Source organism: Staurois parvus, unplaced genomic scaffold, assembly GCF_062004578.1.
Source record: "Staurois parvus isolate SC_StPar_1 unplaced genomic scaffold, SC_StPar_1.0 ptg000052l, whole genome shotgun sequence".
NCBI classification, from domain to species: domain Eukaryota; kingdom Metazoa; phylum Chordata; class Amphibia; order Anura; family Ranidae; genus Staurois; species Staurois parvus.
The window spans coordinates 6,209,791-6,232,135 of NW_028317848.1; the positions used below are offsets into that span (position 1 = coordinate 6,209,791).

At 43.6% G+C, this 22,345-nt stretch overlaps 1 protein-coding gene, 1 long non-coding RNA gene and 1 other non-coding gene across 3 annotated transcripts in view; 2 read left to right on the forward strand and 1 right to left on the reverse strand.

Moving 5' to 3' along the window:
- Positions 1 to 6,014: 6,014 nt before the first annotated feature.
- TRNAS-AGA (transfer RNA serine (anticodon AGA)) lies at positions 6,015 to 6,096 on the forward strand. The gene has a single exon. It is a non-coding gene; the product is annotated as a tRNA-Ser (tRNA).
- Positions 6,097 to 6,270: 174 nt separating this feature from the next.
- The window catches only part of CFAP418 (cilia and flagella associated protein 418), a 38,591-nt gene continuing 22,516 nt past the window's right edge, over positions 6,271 to 22,345 (forward strand). The window contains exons 1-2 of the mRNA XM_089666678.1: positions 6,271 to 6,468; positions 21,372 to 21,465. Coding sequence (XP_089522804.1) covers positions 6,347 to 6,468; positions 21,372 to 21,465 — 216 coding nt within the window. The 5' untranslated portion in view covers positions 6,271 to 6,346. The remainder of the gene's footprint in view (positions 6,469 to 21,371; positions 21,466 to 22,345) is intronic.
- LOC149470137 (uncharacterized) overlaps positions 20,815 to 22,345 on the reverse strand; it is a 39,009-nt gene continuing 37,478 nt past the window's right edge. Inside the window, exon 3 of the long non-coding RNA XR_016310601.1 lies at positions 20,815 to 21,593. This is a non-coding gene — a long non-coding RNA (uncharacterized LOC149470137). The remainder of the gene's footprint in view (positions 21,594 to 22,345) is intronic.

A 22,345-nucleotide genomic window follows, 5' to 3' on the forward strand; every position in this document is an offset into this window, starting at 1 on the left:
GGTTTCCATTTTGTCATAGGTTGCTGTATGGCCTCCCATTGCTGCTGCCTCCACCGCCACACTGTGGCTCCAAACACTGGTTTTGGCCCCGTGACTGGCCAAATGAGTGAAGTGTGCGGTGATTCTAAGATCGACGGCACTCATCTGCATGTCATACTGAGTGACAGTATTATTTCTCTTCCCCAGCAGACTCCAAGGGCATTTAAATTAAAGGTACAGTGTTCTGCACTAATATTAAGTCTCTCTGAAGCCTAGAAACACCCTTTTTTAAGTTAAATTCACAGCGAATTTATTCGACTCGAATCGAATATTGTCCACGAATTCGCCGAATCAGTCGAATCGAATTTTTCATTTCTTCGCTCATCTCTAGTTGTTATCTTCTTTGTATTCACAGAATTTTAACCATTTATTTGCCCTTTTTCTGTTTACCTTCACCTTTTTTTACTCTACCAAGCTGCTATTCTCTCATAAATAGGCACCCACTGGCTGTTAAACTGAATCTGCCTTGATTTGCCTTCTGCTGCTGCCACCTACTGCAGGCTTTGCATATTACAAGATACAATTTTATGTCCATTTCTGGTGACCCTGATATTGTAATAGATCAGCAAACAGGTCTGTACACTGAAGGGTGTAAAATAGAAGAAAAAAATAAAAGACTGCACGGCTCATAAAAATATTATTCAGCCATTAATAGGCTTACCAAGCATAAGTCTTCTGCCAGACCCACTGCCTGGTCTAACCTGCTTCACCACATCTGGAGCCTAATGTGATTAAACCCCAAATAGAGAGAAACACGTCAGTAAAGGAGCAGCAGCCAGGTGTAGTAGAAGGCAATGTACTTGCACTTAAGGCTGAATAAAGTTCATTGAATAAAGAGGATTTAACTGTTTGTATTTGAATTTTGCTTCATAAAAATGTTAAAGCCCAACTCCGGGATGAATGTAACCCCCTTGCACCCCACCCATCTTACTGATTGCTCGGTTAAAACAAACTTTTCAAAATCCCTAAGAACAAGTTATTTGTATTATTTTTCAGGTCTCAGCTACTTTTAAGCATCACTGTTATCCTGTGATCCAGGTGACTACACAGCTGGCTACTTTTTTCAGTAACTTCAATTTTTGGTATTTCCATCAGCCACACTGCTTTTTGCCTACACCCTATGGGGTTTTTTGTGTGTTTGCTGTGGTTCCCCATGATAATTTCCTAAATTCAAGTTATTTTATCTATTTTTATGAATTTATAGTTTGCATATCACCATTCACTTTGGTAATTGACCTTTCTCGACTAGCCCCATGTGGTGGTCTTGGTGCGCCATTCCTCACCCTTCCCATGGCTCCCGGAACAAACTGCTTCTGATAATTCTCATGCATCCAATGACCGTGATTTCATTTTTATCTTTGCCTTCCACTGTGGGTTGTAAGTATGGTTCAACCTTTGGAAAGTTTTAATAATCAGAAAATGTGTGGGGATAGAACCTAATATATCATATTGAAACTTTTTGATTTGTTTCTAATGACATTGCTTCTTTATAGATATTCTATCAGTTACATTTTCTCCTGATGAAGTGAACTAAGATTCATGAAACACGTTGAGAATTTCTATGACATAATCCAGCTATTCTCACAGTATCTACTATGTTGCTACTGCTATGATGTATATTTTTGGTAATGAACATATGATGGAAGTACTTCAATTATTTTAGTGAAAATGTACATTCTATATATCCCTTAGAATGTCTTTTTAATATATTTGTATTTATGTAATAACATATTTATGGTTTTATTCTTTTTTTTTTTGTATTTCTGATTGGTATTTATCACAAAAGTCCCAAGGGCTTTCTTGTTCCTGTAGTTGGCTTTCTAAATCCCTGTTTGCATTCACCATAAGCCACAGTCCCATGATCTACTATCTAGATGTGTTCTTCTAGATGTCCATGTCACTGCCTACATGAAAAGGAAATTTCCAATTGGCTGGCCAGTGGAAGGGTCCCAAAGTAGAATGACATCAGACCAAGCGGAGTGAAGAAGACCTAGCAGCAAGGGTTAAAGTGGAACTAAAGTTAAAAAAAACTAAAATTGCGACCAGGCAGGCTCTTTATTGCAGAAGAGACATGAAATGTTTCTTCTGCAAAAAAAATACAGTTACTTGCCTGCTTGCAATCCCCTGTAGAATGTACACTTAGCAGCGCATGCACACATTTTTTGCCCTTAGTTATTCTTTAATGTGTGGTGCTGGACCAGCGGACCACAGAAAAAAATGGCAAGAGACCTGATGGGGGACTCAGATGAATATAACTGACTTTACCAGGTAAGAAAAACTTAAAGCAGAACTAAAGCGGAACTAAAGTCAGCAATACTTACCTCTGCTCCAAAAGTCCCCGACTTCTTCTAAGTGTCGGTCTTCGGCCATCTTGATTGGCCAGCGCAGGATGACGTAACTCCTGGCCGTGGGCAGGAGTTCATTCATCCCAGCACACAGTCATCATGTCAGAATGTAAATTGAGCTGCACATACACAGCTCAGTGTACTATTTAAAGAAGACTGTAAGCAGTAAGTTTATTTTATTGCATGACATTAAAGTGTTACTAAACCCACAACAGTAAAATCAGTCTGTATATGCAGTAAAGCATGCTTGTTATACTCACTCTGGAACCTAAGGAGTTAATCCTCTGCATTGTGTAAAAAGGATGTTTGATCCTGACTTCTCTGCTCCTCCTCTTGTGCAAATGTCCAAGTCTTATCTCCTGATAAGACAGACTGAACCATAGCCATTCTGCACCTGCTCAGTTTAGTGTGTATTGCTAGAGAGGTTTTTTTTTTCTTGGGAGAGTGCATGTGATCAGCACAGGGCCAATCAGCACTGTCCAGACAGAGATCAGGGGTTTTTCATCCTCCTAGAGCAGAAAGAAAACTCCTTCTACAAGCTTTAACCAGTGCTTGGCTGGACACTGATAGAAGTCACAAGACTGCTCTAACTGCTGATGAGAAAAGCTATTTAGCAGTTTATATTTACTAAAATAGTTGCCTTTCCCTGTTCTGTGTACCATGGGAGATCAGATACAGTGAATGCAGGGTACAGGGTTTAGTAGCACTTTAAAGTCTGCAATACTTACAGTATCTCTACTCCAACGGTCCCTGACTTCTACAACGGTTCCCACCTACTTTATACATTATCCTATATATTATGTACACTCTGATGAAGTCATGTGACCAGAGGCGGACTGACAACTCATGGGACCCCCAGGCAATAAGGGACCACGGGGCCCCTGTGTCCTCACCCACACCCAAAAAAGCCTATGAAAATGCCAATGAAAGGTACCAGAGGCATCTCATGGGGCCCTCTACTGACCCCGGGCCCTCGGGCAGTGCCCGAGTGCTCGAATGGTCAGTCCGCCCCTGCATGTGACCATGATGTAATGCGTAGGGGCGGAGCTTGTGACATTAGGATGCCACAGCAGGAAGTAAGCGGATCTTGTTCAGATCATAATTGCCGAATCTTATCTCCTAAGGGAGAAGTAGGACCAAAGCTTTTTTAGTCCTACTTCTCTTAGAGATCACAAGAATGTAGTTCATTCTGCACTTTAAAGATGGGATCTACCCAGATTCCTGACCGGAAGTTAGCTCAGCCTCTCAGCATGCCGCTGAGAGCCTGATCCAGGGGACAGCAGAGAGCCAGAGACTGACAGTCTCCACTCTGCTCACCGAATGGTGAGACCTGTGCAATCAGTGGCATTTGATCACTCAGTTCTCAGTCTTAGAAGCAGCAGGGAACAGATGCGGCATTGGATCAATGCAGCATCACCGAGGTGAGTGGGTCTAAAAAAATGCTAAAAAATGAATATGGGTACAGTGTTGCATGACCGTGCAATTGTTATTCAAAGTGTGATAGCACTGAAAGCTGAAAATTGGCCTGGGCAGGAAGGGGGTGAAAATGTCTGGACTTGAAGTGGTTAAACCCATACTTCACTTTTAAGGGGGAGTTTATGTGAATATTCTGTGGTGCACCAGCATAACGCACATCTTGTGAATGGATTTTAGCTACTTTTTAATAAAAATACGATAAGGTAGCTAGAGAGCAGGGGGTCTTGGGAGGAACGTAGAGAACATTTTGGCTGATATTATGAGATTAGGCTGGTGATGTAGCTGGGGGTCGAGTTGTGGATAGCTTTGCATGTCGTTGTTAGTATATTGAATTGAATTTGTTGGGTGAGGGGAAGTCAATGGAGGGATTGGCAGAGAGGAGTAGCAAACACTGAACGGCTGGTAAGGTGGATGAGTCTGGCAGTAGCATTCATGATCATACATTATCTGTGTCAAACACTGTACACTCACATTAGTGGTACTGGAAATCTCCTGAAAAACAAAAAATTGGTGATATATTTTTATTTACTATCTTTAATGTATTTTTTATATACCACTATAAATAATTTAATTTCCTACTTTTAAATAACATTATTATTTTATTTTAATTATTATACACCGTCCACTCCCATCAGCATTATCGTCAATAGACATGTGAGATTCGCTTCCTTCCATTTTGAAATTCGGATGAATTTTTAGTTATTCGGATATGCAGATGTATCTGAATTTCTGAATTACAATAGTAACAAATTTAAATGAAACGGAAGTAATGAAGTGAAATTTCATTCGAAATTCAAATTGAAATTGAAGATTAAATCGAATTTGAAAATGTAATTTAATTTGAAAACAAGAATAGAAAGAAAAGAATAGAATTGAAAATAAAAGAATAGAATTGAGTAAAATAGAAAAGAATAGAAAATAAAAGAATATAATAAAATAGAATAGAAATAAAGGAATAGAATAGAAAAGAACAGAAAATAATAGAATATAAAAGAATAAAAATAGAAAATAATAGAATAGAAAATAATAGAGTAGAACAGAACAGAATAAAACAATAAAATAGAATAGAAAAGAGTAGAATAGAATAGAAAAGAAATAGCATAGAATAGAATAAAATAGAATACAGCCGCTGTCTGAAATTCGAATTTCAAAAAGAACAGATTAGAATAAAACAGAATAGAATACAATGCAAAATAAAAGAATAGAATAAAATAAAACAGAATAGTATAGAAAATAAAAGAATAGAAAAGAATAGAATAAAATAGAAAAAAAAGCAATAGAATAGCAAGAATATCACTGTCTTTCGAAATTCGAATAGAATAAATTTGAATTCAAATGGATTGATTGGAATAAAATAGTAAAGAATAGAAAATAAAAATAGAATAAAACAATACAATAAAATAGAAAGAAACGGTCCCTCGAAATTCAAATTTCGAATAGAATAAATTTGAATTCGATACTTTCGATTCAGTTGAAGTTAATTACAATTTTTTATTGAATTTGGAAAATTATAATCAAATCAAAAATGAATAAACAAAATTAAATGAATTCCGAAAACAAATTAAATGAATTTAACTAAACAAAATTGTTTAAATAACAAATCGAAACAAATTTTTTCATTCTGCATGCCAGTCTCCTGAAGAACAAAGAATTGATTATATTTTGGGTTTTTTACGGTTTTTATTCAATGTAAATCATTCTGTTTTATTTTATATAAAATATTTATTTTTTATTATCTGTGTGATCCACTGTTCACTATTGGACCTACTGGCAGTCCCTGGAAAGACGAAGGGTTGTTGATGACTGATTATTTTTAATTTATTATGTTATTATTGTTAACTATTTTGTTTACTTCATTATTTGAAATATTGTATTTCTTTATATATTTTATTACACACTGTCCTCTCCTATTGGTGGGCCCCGACCCTGGAGGACAAAGTCTTGTATTTTCCTCCTGTTCTTGTAGTGGGTTCCATGGTGTGAGGTGTGCACAAAATCTGGGGACAGCTCACAGATAAATGGAAGAGAAGACTGAGTGCGGCGTCACCACGCCACCTATATACAATATATAGAATCCATTCCTGTGCTCTGTAGTCCACTCGCCCATCTTCTAATAGTAAGATGAATCAGGTTGTATACAATAAACTATATGTAGTAGTCGTGGCCGAGTGGTTAAGGCGATGGACTAGAAATCCATTGGGGTCTCCCCGCGCAGGTTCGAATCCTGCCGACTACGGAATATTTTTAATTGTGATTTTATTTATGAATACGGGCACTGCACACAGTTACACCACATAGGGAACGCGGGACACGGAGGTCACCGGGTAACAGAGAAAGCGCCATACCGAGGGTCGGGATGAAGACTTCGTGTCACTTCGCTAACTACTGCGCGTGTGCGGGTTCCTGATGCCTTTTTATTCCTGCGGCTTCCCGTAGGTGGTCTCCTAGCAACAAGCTACTGCGCCGGACCTGAGGAGGACTTCTCCATGGCCGATGATGATTTGGATTCGCTGTTGGACGAAGTGGAGAAGAAATACTGCCGGCCTCAGCCCGGGTGCAAAGGAGCGGAGTGCTGGGCGAGTGGAGAGAACGGGAAGGAGCCGAGGAGGTCAGTGTATGCGGGCTGTGCCTAGGGCATGGCGAACTACAAGTCCCAGATTACCGCTCCTCGCCCCCCCTACTATACATTTCCAGGTGCCGAGAGTCAGCTTACTACTGCACGTTTATTGTTATAACCCCGCCCAGACACAGCCTAGGCCACACCCTTCCTAACTCCATCCAGACACAGCCCAGGCCACACCCCTTCCTAACTCCACCCAGACGCAGCCCAGGTCACACCCTTCCTAACTCCACCCAGACGCAGCCCAGGCCACACCCTAACTCCACCCAGACACAGCCCAGGCCACACCCTAACTCCACCCAGAAACAGCCCAGGCCACACACTTCCTAACTCCTCCCAGACAGCCCAGGCCACACCCCTTAACTCCATCCAGACACAGACCAGGCCACACCCCTTCCTAACTGCATCCAGACACAGTCCAGACCACACCCATCATAACTATCCAGACACAGCCCAGGCCACACCCTTCCTAACCACCCAGACACAACCCAGGCCACACCCCTTCCTGAATCCACCCAGACACAACCCAGGCCACACCCCTTCCTAACTCCATCCAGACACAGCCCAGGCCACACCCTTCCTAACTCCATCCAGACACAGCCCAGGCCACACCCTTCCTAACTCCACCCAGACACAGCCCAGGCCACACCCCTTCCTTACCACCCAGACACCACCCAGGCCTTACCGTTCCTAACCACACAGACACAGCCCAGGCCACACCCCTTCCTAACTCCACCCAGACACAGCCCAGGCCACACCCCTTCCTAACTCTTCCCAGGCACAGCCCATGCCACACTCCTTCCTAACCACCCAGACACCACCCAGGCCTTACCCTTCCTAACTCCACCCAGACACAGCCCAGGCCACACCCTTCCTAACTCCACCCAGACACAGGCCAGGCCACACCCTTAACTCCACCCAGACACAGCCCAGGCCACACCCTTCCTAGCTCCACCCAGACACTGCCCAGGCCACACCCTTCCTAACCAAACCCAGACAACCCAGGTTACACCCTTCTAAACCACACCCAGACAGCCCAGGCTACACCCTTCCTAACGAGACACAGCCCAGGCCACACACATCCTAACCACCCAGGCCACACCCCTTTTTTACCCTACCCAAATACAGTATCTCCCAGAGGTGAGTACAATCTCACATTTTTGTAAATATTTTATTACATCTTTTCATGTGACAACACTGAAGAAATGACACTTTTCTACAATGTAAAGTAGTGAGTGTACAGCTTATATAACATGTAAATTTGCTGTTCCCTCAAAATAACTCAACACACAGACATTGATGTCCAAACCGCTGGCAACAAAAGTGAGTCCACCCCTAAGTGAAAGTGTCCAAATTGGGCCCAATTAGCCATTTTCCCTCCCCGGTGTCATGTGACTCATTAGTGTTACAAGGTCTCAGGTGTGAATGGGGAGCAGGTGTGTTACATTTGGTGTTATCACTCTCATCTCTCATACTGGTCACTGGAAGTTCAATATGGCACCTCATGGCAAAGAACTCTGAGGATCTGAATAAAAGAATTGTTGTACATGAAGATGGCCTAGGCTATAGGAAGATTGCCAAGACCCTGAAACTGAGCTGCAGGAATGTGGCCAAGACCATACAGCAGTTTAACAGGACAGTTTCCACTCAGAACAGGCCTCGCCATGGTCCACCAAAGACATTGAGTGCACGTGCTCAGCGTCATATCTAGAGGCTGTGTTTGGGAAATAGACATATGAGTGCTGCCAGCATTGCTGCAGAGGTTGAAGGGGTGGGGGGTCAGCCTGTCAGTGCTCAGACCATACGCCTCACACTGCATCAAATTGGTCTGCATGGCTGTCGTCCCAAAAGGAAGCCTCTTCTAAAGATGATGCACAAGAAAGCCCAAAAACAGTTTTCTGAAGACAAGCAGACTAAGGACATGGATTACTGGAACCATGTCCTGTGGTCTGATGAGACGAAGATAAACTGATTTGGTTCAGATGGTGTCAAGCATGTGTGGTGGCAACCAGGTGAGGAGTACAAACACAAGTGTGTCTACAGTCAAGCATGGTGGTGGGAGTGTCATGGTCTGGGGCTGCATGAGTGCTTCCGGCACTGGGGAGCTACAGTTCATTGAGGGAACCATGAATGCCAACATGTACTGTGACATACTGAAGCAGAGCATGATTCCCTCCCTTCGGAGACTGGGCCGCAGGGCAGTATTCCAACATAACGACCCCAAACACACCTCCAAGATGATCACTGCCTTGCTAAAGAAGCTGAGGGTAAAGGTGATGGACTGGCCAAACATGTCTCCAGACCTAAACCCTATTGATCATCTGTGGGGCATCCTCAAATGGACAGCTCTGTGATGTTGTCATGGAGGAGTGGAAGATTACTCCAGTGGCAACCTGTGAAGCTCTGGTGAACTCCATGCCCAAGAGGGTTAAGGCAGTGCTGGAAAATAATGGTGGCCACACAAAATATTGACACTTTGGCCCAATTTGGACATTTGCACTTAGGGGTGTACTCACTTTTGTTGCCATCAGTTTAGACATTAATGGCTGTGTGTTGAGTTATTTTGAGGGGACAGCAAATTTACATGTTTTACAAGCTGTACACTCACTTCGTCACATTGTAGCAAAGTGTTGTTTCTTCAGTGTTGTCACATGAAAAGATATAATAAACTAGAAAAGCTACAATTTCTGGGGAAATTGTGTGAAGTGTTCTTGCCTCCACCAGTAGTCTACAACTGGAGTGGGCAGAGTAACTGGGTGGAGTGGCTTGAGTATCTATTGTGTGGATGGAGTGGCTGGAGTAACTGTGAAAAGGTTGGACTGGGCAGAGTAACTTTATGGAGTGGGCAGAGTAACTGTGTGGATTGTTTGGAGTGAGTAAAGATAGTAAACATTACACTAACCGATTGATCAAATGTAAAAAGTGCACATGGCAAGCTTGATAGAGTGAGAAATGCATTTCAACTTTTATTTTTCAGCTCACACTCTAGCTTTTGTCACTCTGCTGCCTGCTCACACACCTGGGTTCCTATGGTAACTCACTCTACAGCAAGGGCAGAGAAGAGCGGTTAAAAACAAACTGCTCCAACTTGCTCACTTCACTGGCGGTTGCCATCTTCAAACGGCTGTAGTTTAAAAATTATGAAGCCTACACCGAAGAGCTTTATATTGTGAGAATCACAAGACCCAGACCTACATTTTGATGCATAGTATGTCTCTGAAATATTAGAAATGAAGGCACAGTCGCAGTTTAGAAATGGCCCTTAAAATTTGAGGTGGCTAGAGTGGAGTTTCAATGAATGTCAATGGGCGGCGTGAGTTGCAAACAAATGGTCATATTGTGAAAACTATCAGGACTATGGCTTAGCCGTGGACATTTTTAGTGACAGCAGGGATAGCTGAACGTTTTGATATAAGGTTTGTGTAGGTGGGCTTGAAAATGAGGGAGTGATGGCAGTTTAGAAATCATGTCCTGATTTTTCAGCTCACACTTTAGCTTTTGTCAGCTCCCACTAGTTTTGAACATTCCGCCATTCCTTCCTATGGGACCAATTTCACCACAAAAACGCCGAATTTTCGTGAACCATTCGGCGAAACGTTCCACAAAGTAATAACACACCAATCGGGAACAATCTGCACGTTTCGGTTTATTACTGTCTATGTAGTGTAAAAACTGTGGGAGGAGTTAGGGTGGTAAATTTGGCTATAATAAGAATATATATGTGAGATAACAGTAAGGGGTCGTGCCATGCAAGAACACTTAAATATTTACACAAATGTGAGGGGTGTACTCACTTCTGGGAGATACTGTACATCCCAGGTCACACATCTTCCTAACCCCACCCAGAGACATCCCATGCCACACTTCTTTCTAACTCCACCCAGACATCCCATGCCACACCCCTTCCTGACTCCACGCAGACACAGCCTAGGCCACACACATCCTAACAACCCCCAGACACAACCCAGGCCACACCCCTTCCTAAACCCACTCAAATGCATCCCAGGTCACACCCCTTCCTAACCCCACCCAGACACAGCCCAGGCCACATCCCTTCCTATCCTATTAACGCTTCATTACTGGCAACTCTTTCTCCTGTTAACCCCTTGACTGCTGAAAGCTGCTCCTATTAACCCATTAAATAATGGCAACTCCTCCTGTTAACCCCTTTGTTACTGAAAGCTCCCTATTCTATTACCCACTTCGTTACTGCAAGCTCAATGTCTCACTGAGGGGGTGGTGCGCTAGGAGATAAATACCTTTTTATTATGGCTTCATTCACACTTGTGCGACTTCAAAATCATGCAATTTTTTTATTGAGACTTTACAATGCAGCTTGATGCGACTTTGGCGTGACTTTGTTGGGACTATGGATGAATGCGACTTTGGTGCAATTATCGAAGGGTAATTGTTTCTGCTGTACAAAGTTGCACACAAGTCGCATGTACAACATTCAGGTGTGATTTTGGGGGGTTTACATTGATGTCATTGGCCCTTAAGTCGCATGAAAGTTGGACCAAAAGTAGTGGAGGAACTACTTTGAAGTTGCACAGATGTAAATGGTATCCATTGGGAAACATGGGGGGTTACTTTGGGGGGTCCAAAGTCGCATGACAAGTCGGCATTTCTTATGTCCGTTTTTCATCTGTCCATTTACGGATGAAAAACAGACACCCATGTATGTCTATGGAATAGCGGATGTAAAGGAATGATCATCCATTTATATACATTAATGTCCGTGTCCATTAACATCTGGGTTTTTTTTTAACAGAAGAAAACCCTATTTTTCTTCCGTTAAAAAAAAAATGGAACGGCTGAAAAACAGATGAAAACGGCTGAAAAACAGATGAAAACGGCTGAAAAACAGATGTAAACTGATGGAAAATAGATGTAAACAGATTAAAATGGATGTAAACGGATGAAAATGGATGTCAATGGATTTAAATGGACCAAAAACGGATGAAAACAGATGTAAATGGATGAAAACAGATGGAAACTCATGAAAAAACAGATGTAAACCGATCCGTTTTTAATTTGAAAAAATGTGACTGAACTGATAAAAAAAAACAGAACGCTCGTGTGAATGGACCCTTATAGGTTAAAAAACCTTATGTTATCTCACAAGTAGTCCATTCACTAAACATCTGCTGAGGCCAAGCCAGCTGTCAGTCCAGGCATCTGAGTTGGGATCTTTCCTGAGCCTGGAGTGTCTGAGTGACGTCAGCACGCTGAAGGCTGAAAGCAGGTCATAAAGAGTGCAGAATGAACTGCACTCCTGTGATCCATAGAGGAAGTACAGCCAAAAGAGCTTTACCCTCACCATTAGCCTAGGTCCACACTACAGCGCTCTGTGAGGCCCAGGTTTGTTCAGGCATGGCAGCCCATTCATTTGTGTGCACTGCTGTGCCCACGAATCCTACAGAAAAAAAGGCACTAGCACCTTTTTAAAAACATGTCCACAGGGAAACTGAATAGTCTTTTTGACTGTGAAGTGCCCCTGCTGTTCCCGAAAATGCACTGCAGGCTGATATGTATTGGGCTGCCATTCAGCCCCATGTGTCTCATAGGAGCAGCACGATTTGTTGCGGGTGGTTACGGGTGTAGGAACAGGTGCGATTCCTGCATCCACAACCAGCCCACAGACTGCGGGCAAATGTGAAGCTAGCTTTAAGCATGACGCTTGGCCCTAGTCCAGCATGCTTCGCAATGTCTAACATATAGCACATGGGGATGCACCAAAATATTGGCGGCCGAAAATAGTGTAATATGCCTTTTGCTGAAAAATAAAGTGCCGATAATGACCGCCAAAAACGTGCAACTTTACCTACAATTTTGCCGCGATTGTACCACGTTCAGGGTGTGTTTTTCATAGGTCATGTGACTCAAAAAGACGCATCAAAACGCAGCACGTGTGCGTTTTTTGATGAGTTTTCAATGCATGTCAGGCCTGGTTCACACCATTGCAGTCGTATTTTGTCCGTTTTGTAGTGCTTTTTGTATTTTTGCATGCGCGTTTCTGATGCATTTTTTTATGTTTGCAATTTTTTTTAATGTTTTGGGGTCTTTTTTGGCCAACTTGTTGCTGGACAAAATGCAAAATGCAATGTATCAAAAATGCAACACGTGCATTTTTTTAATGTTTTTTCAATGCATTTTAGGCTTGGTTCACACCAATACAGTTTTCATTTTGTCCATTTTCAGTACATTTTTGCACATACGTATTTGACACATTTTTGATGCATTTTGCGTTTTTTTAAATTTTTTTTTTTTTTGGGCCAACTTGTTGCTGGCCAGATTTAAAGCACAAAATGCGTAAAAAAAGCAACACATGCATTTTTGATGCGTTTTAAATGCATTTGAGGCCTGGTTCACACCAATGCAGTTTGTGTTTTTTCCATTTTGCAGTGCGTTTTGCATTTGTGCATGTATGTTTTTGAGGCGTTTTGCATTTTTTGATTTTTTTTTTGACAACTTGTTGCTGGGCAGATTAAAAACGCAAAATGCATCAAAAATGCGGCAAGCACATGAAAACAAACTACATGCATTTTCTAAAAAATATATAAATAAACAGCGCAAACATAGACCTCTATCTCAAATCAATATACAAAGTGCAAACATATATAAAAAATTAAATAAATAGTGAAGTCCATCAAAATTAATAAACACAAAATTCAAAAATAGTTTGTGCAAACAGAAATTTTCAAATTCTTCTTCTATTATAAAGAAACTTCCACCTTCCACCCGTGAAAACCAACATCAAATGCACTCACCAGATTAAGGTGAATGAAACGCCTTTTAGGAATTTATGGGATCCTAAACCCTCTTTGGTATCCACTCTATAGGAATCCTCACCTCCAGCATAGACTCCACCATCCAACCAGGGAGAAAAAAACTCAGATAGTGTAATATTGCAAAACACCATTCATAAGTGAAATCAAGGATTAAGGCCACTCACATTATAATCGCTTTAAAAAGGCATATTTATTAAGACCAGCTTCTTTCCAGATGAACAGTAGATGTAAGGCAACCTCTCACAGAATCTCACATCACAGCTCCAGGTTACCTGCATTTTCTGCAGTGTCTCCATTGATGTCTATTGAACCAAAAATGCAACATTTTGAGTTTAAAAAAAGTCCCTGACCCTTTCAAAAAATTCAGCAGCTCAAAAAGCATACAGTAGCTGTGAACATGTCCCATAGGAAACCATGTTAAATGGACCGTAGTGTGTTTCTGCAAAAAGCCCTAAAAAACGCATTGGTCTTGCCAAATATGCACCGAAAATGCAGCAAGCAAGATTTTTAACACTGTTATGGAAGCACAATGGACCAGTGTAAAGACAAACATTGAATTTAAAAGGATGCATTTTTCTTTTTTTTTTAAACGCAAAAGCACTGCAAAAGCTGCTCAGTATGAAAGCAGCCTATTGGCCAAAATGTGCTGAAACTAAATTCATATTCATTTAAATTAATGATTGTGTAACCCAGTGGTTCTCAACCTTTGCCGCGACCCCTTAATACAGTTCCTCATGTTGTGGTGACCCCCAACCATAAAATTATTTTCGTTGCTACTTCATAACTGTAATTTTGCAGTGGGAGGAGTAGTGCCACATCATTGGTGTCAGTGGGAGGAATAGTATCCCATCACTGATGTCAATGGGAGGAATAGTGCCCCATCATTGGTATCAGTGGTAGGAATAGTGCCCCATCATTGGTGTCAGTGGTAGGAATAGTGCCTCATCATTGGTGTCAGTAGGAGGAATAGTGCCCCATCATTGGTGTCAGTGGTAGGAATAGTGCCCCGTCATTGGTGTCAGTGGGAGGAATAGTGCCCCATCATAGGTGTTAGTGGGGGGAATAGTGCCCCATCATAGGTGTCAGTGGGGGGAATAGTGCCCCGTCATTGGTGTCAGTGGGAGAAATAGTGCCCCGTCATTGGTGTCAGTGGGAGAAATAGTGCCCCGTCATTGGTGTCAGTGGGAGGAATAGTGCCCCATCATAGGTGTCAGTGGGGGGAATAGTGCCCCATCATAGGTGTAAGTGGGGGGAATAGTGCCCCATCATAGGTGTCAGTGGGGGGAATAGTGCCCCATCATAGGTGTCAGTGGGGGGAATAGTGCCCCATCATAGGTGTCAGTGGGGGGAATAGTACCCCATCATTGGTGTCAGTGGGAGGAATAGTGCCCCATCGTTGGTGTCAGTGGAAGGAATAGTACCCCATCATTGGTGTCAGTGGGAGGAATAGTGCCCCATCATTGGTGTCAGTGGGAGGAATAGTGCCCCATCATTGGTGTCAGTGGGAGGATTAGTGCCCCATCATTGGTGTCAGTGGGGGGAATAGTGCCCCATCATTGGTGTCAGTGGGAGGAATAGTGCCCCATCACTGGTGTCAGTGGGAGGAATAGTGTCCCATCACTGATGTCAGTGGGAGGAAAAGTGTCCCATCACTGGTGTCAGTGGGAGGAAAAGTGTCCCAACATTGGTATCAGTGGGAGGAATAGCGCCCCCATCACTGGTGTCAGTGGGAGGAATAGTGCCCCATCGTTGGTATCAGGGGGAGGAATAGTGCCCCAACGTTGGTGTCAGAGGGAGGAATAGTGCCCCATCGTTGGTATCAGTGGGAGGAATAGCGCCCCCATCACTGGTGTCAGGGGGAGGAATAGTGCCCCATCGTTGGTATCAGGGGGAGGAATAGTGCCCCATCGTTGGTGTCAGTGGGGGGAGGAATAGTGCCCCATCGTTGGTGTCAGTGGGGGGAGGAATAGTGCCCCATCGTTGGTGTCAGTGGGGGGAGGAATAGTGCCCCATCGTTGGTGTCAGTGGGGGGAGGAATAGTGCCCCATCGTTGGTGTCAGTGGGGGGAGGAATAGTGCCCCATCGTTGGTGTCAGTGGGGGGAGGAATTGTGCCCCATCGTTGGTGTCAGTGGGGGGAGGAATAGTGCCCCATCGTTGGTGTCAGTGGGGGCAGGAATAGTGCCCCATCTTTGGTGTCATTTGGGGGAGGAATAGTGCCCCATCGTTGGTGTCAGTGGGGGGAGGAATCGTGCCTCATCGTTGGTGTCAGTGGGGGGAGGAATAGTGCCCCATCGTTGGCGTCAGTGGGGGGAGGAATAGTGCCCCATCGTTGGTGTCAGTGGGGGGGAGGAATCGTGCCTCATCGTTGGTGTCAGTGGGGGGAGGAATAGTGCCCCATTGTTGGTGTCAGTGGGAGGAATAGTGCCCCATCATTGGTATTAGTGACACCAATGATGGGGCACTATTCCTCCCACTGACACCAATGATACTTACCTTGCTGACCCCTGCTCCAGCCTGGGCTCGCTCGCTCCCTCCCTGGTACAGACACTTACCGGTCAGCAGTCTTCCTTCTCCGGCCGCTCTCCTCCTCTTCACTCGCTCGAAATATGTGTTTTCCGATGGTCTTAGGCGACCCCTGTGAAAGGGTCGTTCGACCCCCAAAGGGGTCGCGACCCCCCAGGTTGAGAACCGCTGGTGTAACCCATTAAAATGGTGTTAGATGCAGTACTTTAAAATGGACATTAGATGGCGGTGGCCTGCCATTGGCAGAACAGCCCTCTGGAACCTGTATGCTGAACAGCAGGACTTGAATGGTGAGCAGGGGACTGCATTTCCCAGGGGAGGTAGCATGTGGGCAGGGGCATATAAAAATAAAAGCCCAGGAGACTGCAGGAAGAGAGGAGTAGAGCAGGGGAGAGAGGAGGAAGTATGCTGATGGCTGAAGTGCTGAACTAGGCCCTGGAGCCAGAGTTGGAGAGGGAGAAGAAGGGGGAAAAGCCTACTGAGCACCTGTCCTGCCACGTTGTCCAGCGAGCCAATCTGTTAGCAGGAGACCAGACAGGATGACGCATTGGAACCGGAGAGTCTGTGTGGGGTCCCCATCTGCCGGAAAAGCTGGACCGCTATAAGCTGCCGACCCATATTGATCGGATGAAAGAGTCCCAAGTATTCACTAAGTGAACACTGACAGTTTCATCACCCCAGCTATCTACCTGCACATAGTTGTGAACATTACATATAGTTACCCCAGGTTGCAGCCTAGGTCTCCCAGCCAACCCTGTTGGGATGCATGTGCATCACAGTCTCACCATCCAAGCTGAGCAGGATTCCTACTACTGTTGCCTTTGGCCTTTGACATCCAAAGAGAGCTATCTTATGCCAATTGTTACCCTTCACTATTTTAAGTTATATTCAGCACCTGTATCAGTGTTTGTTTTTTTTCATATCGGCCAATGGCTGATAGGGGTGTTTTTGGTTGAAATGTTTCGGCCATCGAAATTTCGGTGCATCTCTAGTATTTAACAGTTTATATTTACTAAACTAATTGCACTTCCATGTTGTGTGTACTGTGGTAGACCAGATATAGTGAATGCAGGGTCCAGGGTTTAGTATCACTCTAAGGGGGTAGTGCTACAATAATAATTAAAAAGTCAAATATAATACAATTATATATTAAAATATTTTTTCTTAAACTGTCCATTTCGATTTTTGTTTTCAGTCAAAATACATGCTGAATTTTCGGTTTTGGTCCAAGAATTTTCATTTCGGTGCACCACTAGTAGCACAAGCATTGTTTTTATCCCTGGGTGCCCCTGACGGGTGTATTTACATTTGTATGTGCTTGTTCATGCAAGGGGTCAACAATTTTTGGAGGGGATTTCCAAGTGCTTGGGAGTAACTTTTTTCACTAAAACTTTATCAGTAATTCCCTTGTGAGCCACCAACAGCCTGGTTACAATATGCCCAACAACATCTTGACATGCCTCACTTGGCTTTTTTGTGGCATTGGCGCAGTAAAGTCTTCTTTAACAAAAATGAACTGCATGATGGAGTTGCCATAAAGTATCGTCATATTCTGCTCCTTGAAACAACCACACTGTCGTTTTTTTGGGCAGACTATGTTTTTCCTGAGGTTACCTGTGGGTTTTTTCTTTGTATCCTGAATTCTTCTGGCAGTTGTAGCTGTAATCTTTCTTGGTCTACCTGACCTTGGCTTGGTATCAAGAGAACCCCCAAGTTTCCTCTTCTTAATAAGTGATTTAATAGTACTGACTGGCATTTTCAAGGCTTTGGACATTTTTTATTTGCTTTTTTATCTTTATAAAGTTCCATTTCCTTAGGATTTTCTTTCACATTAACTTCCGATACAAATGGTACACAGGACAATTAGAGAGGGTGGATCTCCCTACAGGGACACATCAATAAAAAATCTGGCAGGGGTTCTAGTCCCTCTCTATCCAAAATTTAAAAAGTTTTACTATGTTATACTTTAATGTTAGCAATTATTCCATTCATACAGTATATAAAGGGTTAGTTCACCTTTACCAAAAAACTGCCTATGCAGATAAGTGACGTCTGTAGATAAAAACAAACTGCACAGCTTTGACCAAAGTTGGATAGCGCCCTTGCTATAGGTGTAGCAGACCATTTACATAGCTCCTAAAGCCTGGCCGAATCACTCCCAGACATGACATCTTGCTGTCCTGCCTTGTTGCTAGGATGTTGCTAAGACACTCTCAGCCAATTCAAAGTCCCTCACATGTGCTCTCTCTTTCTCCCCTGTCGCAGTAGCTCTGAGCTCAGTAATGCTGCAGTGGAGGAGATAATGGACCACGCCTGTGCGGGAGTTTGAAAACTCGCTCCTGTGATGGTGGGGTGAGCAGTAACAGCTGGAAATGTCTTACAAAATCCTAGTAAGGCAGGGTGGGATGATGCCATCTCTGGGAGTTTTTCAGTCAGGCTTCAGGAGGTACGTAAATATCTTACCTACACCTCTAGGAAGGGTATTATTCGACTTTGGTCAAAGCTGCACAATTTGTTTTTATATACAGATGCCACTTATCTGCATAAGGATTTTTTTTTTTTTGGTAAAGGTGAACTATTCCTTTAACCGCTTCCGCGCCACCCTATAGCAGAAATACTGCAAAATCACGTGTATATATATATGTGATTGAGCAGTTCCGGGTAGGGCAGCGCGCACGCCCTACCAACGCCACTATTTGTGACCTCGGCTGTCAATCACTGGGTCCCAGCCGGTGATTTCTCGCTGGCGCCCGGTGATCGCCAAATATCTCCGACGGGGGAGAGACCTGTGTGTAAACAACACAGATCTCTCCCTTGTCGGCTCCTGCACACTGCTTTGTATGGCTTTGCATAGTAGAGCCGTACAAAGCAGTGTGCTTATCAGGGCCGGATCTTGCCTGTCTGATCTGGGGGTGCAGTAACAAAAGCCAGGGGGCATAATGTCCTTAGTGTGACAGGGATTCATGGAACCAGTATTCCCTGTTCACTCGGCATACTTTTGTACCATGGAGTCATGACCTGGACGTAACATTTTACAGGTAGTGCAGAGGTGGTGCAGGAGTGAACTGTGAATGCTGTCATTAGTTTAGGGTGATTAAACAGAACCTGTGCCCCCCTATGTCAGGTGTCCCTAACAGAGTCCCTCCTTATATCAGGAGTTCTCAGAGTTCCTCCTTACATCAAAGTTCCTATAACAGTCCCTCCATACATCAGGTGTCCTAACCAGAGTGCTAACCCCTTACATTACCTGTCCCCATCAGAGTGCCCCCTTACATTACCTGTCCCCATCAGAGTGCCCCCTTACATTACCTGTCCCCATCAGAGTGCCCCCTTACATCAACTGTCCCCATCAGAGTGCCCCCTTACATCAACTGTCCCCATCAGAGCATCCCCTTACATCAACTGTCCCCATCAGAGTGCCCCCTTACATCAACTGTCCCCATCAGAGCATCCCCTTACATCAACTGTCCCCATCAGAGCATCCCCTTACATCAACTGTCCCCATCAGAGTGCCCCCTTACATCAACTGTCCCCATCAGAGCATCCCCTTACATCAACTGTCCCCATCAGAGTGTCCCCTTTTGTCAATTGCCCCCCTCAGAGTGCCCTCTTCAACTGTTCCGATTAGGTCTCATGGATTTGTGAATTCACTCTCCGAGGTTTGGGGGTACACAACTAAAATCTGGAGGGGCATAGCCCACCCCTGCACCCCCTTAGATCCGGGCTTGGTGCTTACAGTGAAACACAGCCTCTTAGTAAAACAGCACACAATTAACCCTTTGATCATCCCACATGTTAACCCCTTCCTGCCCAGTGCCATTAGTACAGTGTCAGTGCTTTTTATTAGCACTGATTACTGTATTAGTGTCACTGGGGATGTCAATGACACCAGGTCAGTTCCCTCCAGTGTCAGAATGCCCACCGCTGTCCCGCTATAAGTCGCTGATCGCCGCCATTACTAGAAAAAATTTTTTTTTTCTAAATTCCAGTATATATAACGCCATTTGTAAATACTATAACTTTCACGTAAACCAATTAATTTACACATATTGAGATTATATTTAGGAAAGACATGTAGTAAAATACATTTTGGCCTCATTTTATGACGAAATTGAATTTGTAAATTTTTTTTACTGTACATGCTTAACCGTCTCCCGCCCGCCATATAAGTTAATGATGGGCACAAGGCGGTTCTCTCATTCTGGGAGGACGTCATATGACGTCCTCCCACTCTAATTGCACGTGTGCAGCTCCGGGGGCACGTAGCACAGCGATCTGCGGTGTGCTGTGTCCCTTGGACACAGCGGATCACCGATCAATGGAAAGAGCCGAAGATGTTGGCTCGGTCATGTGATCAGCTGCGTCCAATCACAGCTGATCGCATGTAATGTCGGTAATGTCGGTTATCGGCATTTCTCTCCTCACAAGCTGTCACGCTGACAGCTCGAGAGGAGAGCCGGTAATCGCCATTCCTCAGAGAAGACATGTACACTGATCATCAGGGCACTGATGATCAGTGTGCCTTGATGATCAGTGTAGCCCCAGCAGTGCCACCTGTCAGTGCTCATCAATGCCACCTGCCAGTGTCCATCAGTGTCACACCAATGCCACATATCAGTGCCTACCAGTGCACATCAGTGCCACATATTGGTGCCCATCAGTGCCGCCTAACAGTGCCGCCTAACAGTGCTACCTATCAGTGCCATATATGAGTGCTGCTTTTCAGTGCCTATCAGTGATGCCTGTCAATGCCCATCAGTGCCACCTACTAGTGCCTCCTCATCAGTGCCACCTATCAGTGCCCATCAGTGCAGCCTCATTAGCGCACATCAGTGAAGGAGAAAAATCACTTATTTACAAAAGTTTATAACAAAAACTAAGAAAAAAAATGTTTTTTTCAAAATTTTCAGTTGTTTTTGGTTTGTTTAGCAAAAAATAAACAACCCAGAGGTGATTGAATACCACCAAAAGAAAGCTCTATCTGTCTCAAAAAAAATGATCAAAATGTCATATGGGTACAGTGTGGCATGTCCGCGTAATTGTCATTCAAAGTGGGACAGCACTGAAAGCTGAAAACTGGCCTGGGCAGGAAGGGGGTATAAGTGCCCTGTAGGCTAGTGGTTAATAGCAAAAAGTTAAAATATAGCTTTTTTTTCTTAAAATTGTCAGTCTTTTATTGCTTATAGCACAAAAAATAAAAAACACGCAGGAGATCAAATACCACCGATAGAAAGCTCAATTCATGGGAAGAAAAACAACGTACATTTCATTTGGGTGCAGTGCTGCAAGACCGCGCAATTGTCAGTTAAAGTAACACAGAGCCATATAAATGGCCTGGTCAGGAAGGGGGGTAAATCCCCTGGAGGTTAAATGATGTAGATGGAAATGTAAACATTTACCTGGAAGTGTTAAAAAAAAATCCATGGATGGTGAGAGGGGTGAAGAAAGTTGATTAGCTGGGTGGAAATGTTTCCTCCATGCTGTGTACTGGTAATCGGACTAATCTAGATACGGGCTTGTATTGCTGTGAATTGTCCATGAATAGATTCTAAAGTAGGATCTCTGATTATTTGCAGGTCGAAGAACGCCATTGTGAATGTGTCCACTGATGAGGAAGACGTTGATGATTTGATTGAAGATATACTTGATGTTCACTTACACGAAGACAAGGTACATATAATATGGGTCACTTTTCTCAGTCAGATGTATTGGAGCCTGTAACTAATTACTATTTGTAAGAAGCAGAAATCAATGTTGGCAGTAAGTCTTCCTTCTTCATTCAGCTTTCTGAACTAAATCTGAACACAAAGAATATGTTAAAAATCTAATATTAAAGTTGTATACTTATAAATGTGAGTTAAGAGAGAAGTTGACCATAGCTTTTTGTCCATACTTTTCATTTAGGTCACAAGAGTACACTTACTTGTGCTCTCCTGTAACCCAGAATCAGCCGACAGAGGGCCAAAGTCTGCTGTCGGCTGACGTCACAAAGTCGTCCCAGAATCTCAAAGAATCCCGACAATAATGTCAGGATCCATCCAGATTCCCTACCAGTAGCTGGCTCAGCCTCTGAGCCTCAGGCCTAGAAACCCCCATCCCCTTTCCTTCCTTACCTGGTGCTCCAGTGAGCACTGGAGGGGCATGGCAGAGTGCAGTGACTGACTGCTGAGCTCAACAAGAACTAAGTCATCAGCAGTCATGTGATTGCTGAGTTCTCGGCTTAGAGGCAATGGGGGACATTGGACCAACTGTGCAGCCATAGAGGTGATTTAGGCAGCTTATTTCGCCTAGCATCATTGGTGTTCAGGATCCTTAGTGTACATTTGTTCTTAATGCTGAACACGTGAACAATGGCACAAACATTTCCACGTGAACAGTGTTAAAGTGGAACTAAACCCATCCCAAAACAGTTACATTCAAGGAATGCCATGAATATCTGTCAGAGTTGCTTGTGCTCTCAACAAAACTGTCAAGCCATAAGATGGCTGGTTTCATAACTGATCACAAAAAAGTACACATTAAAGTGTTACTAAACCCACAGCAGTAAAAT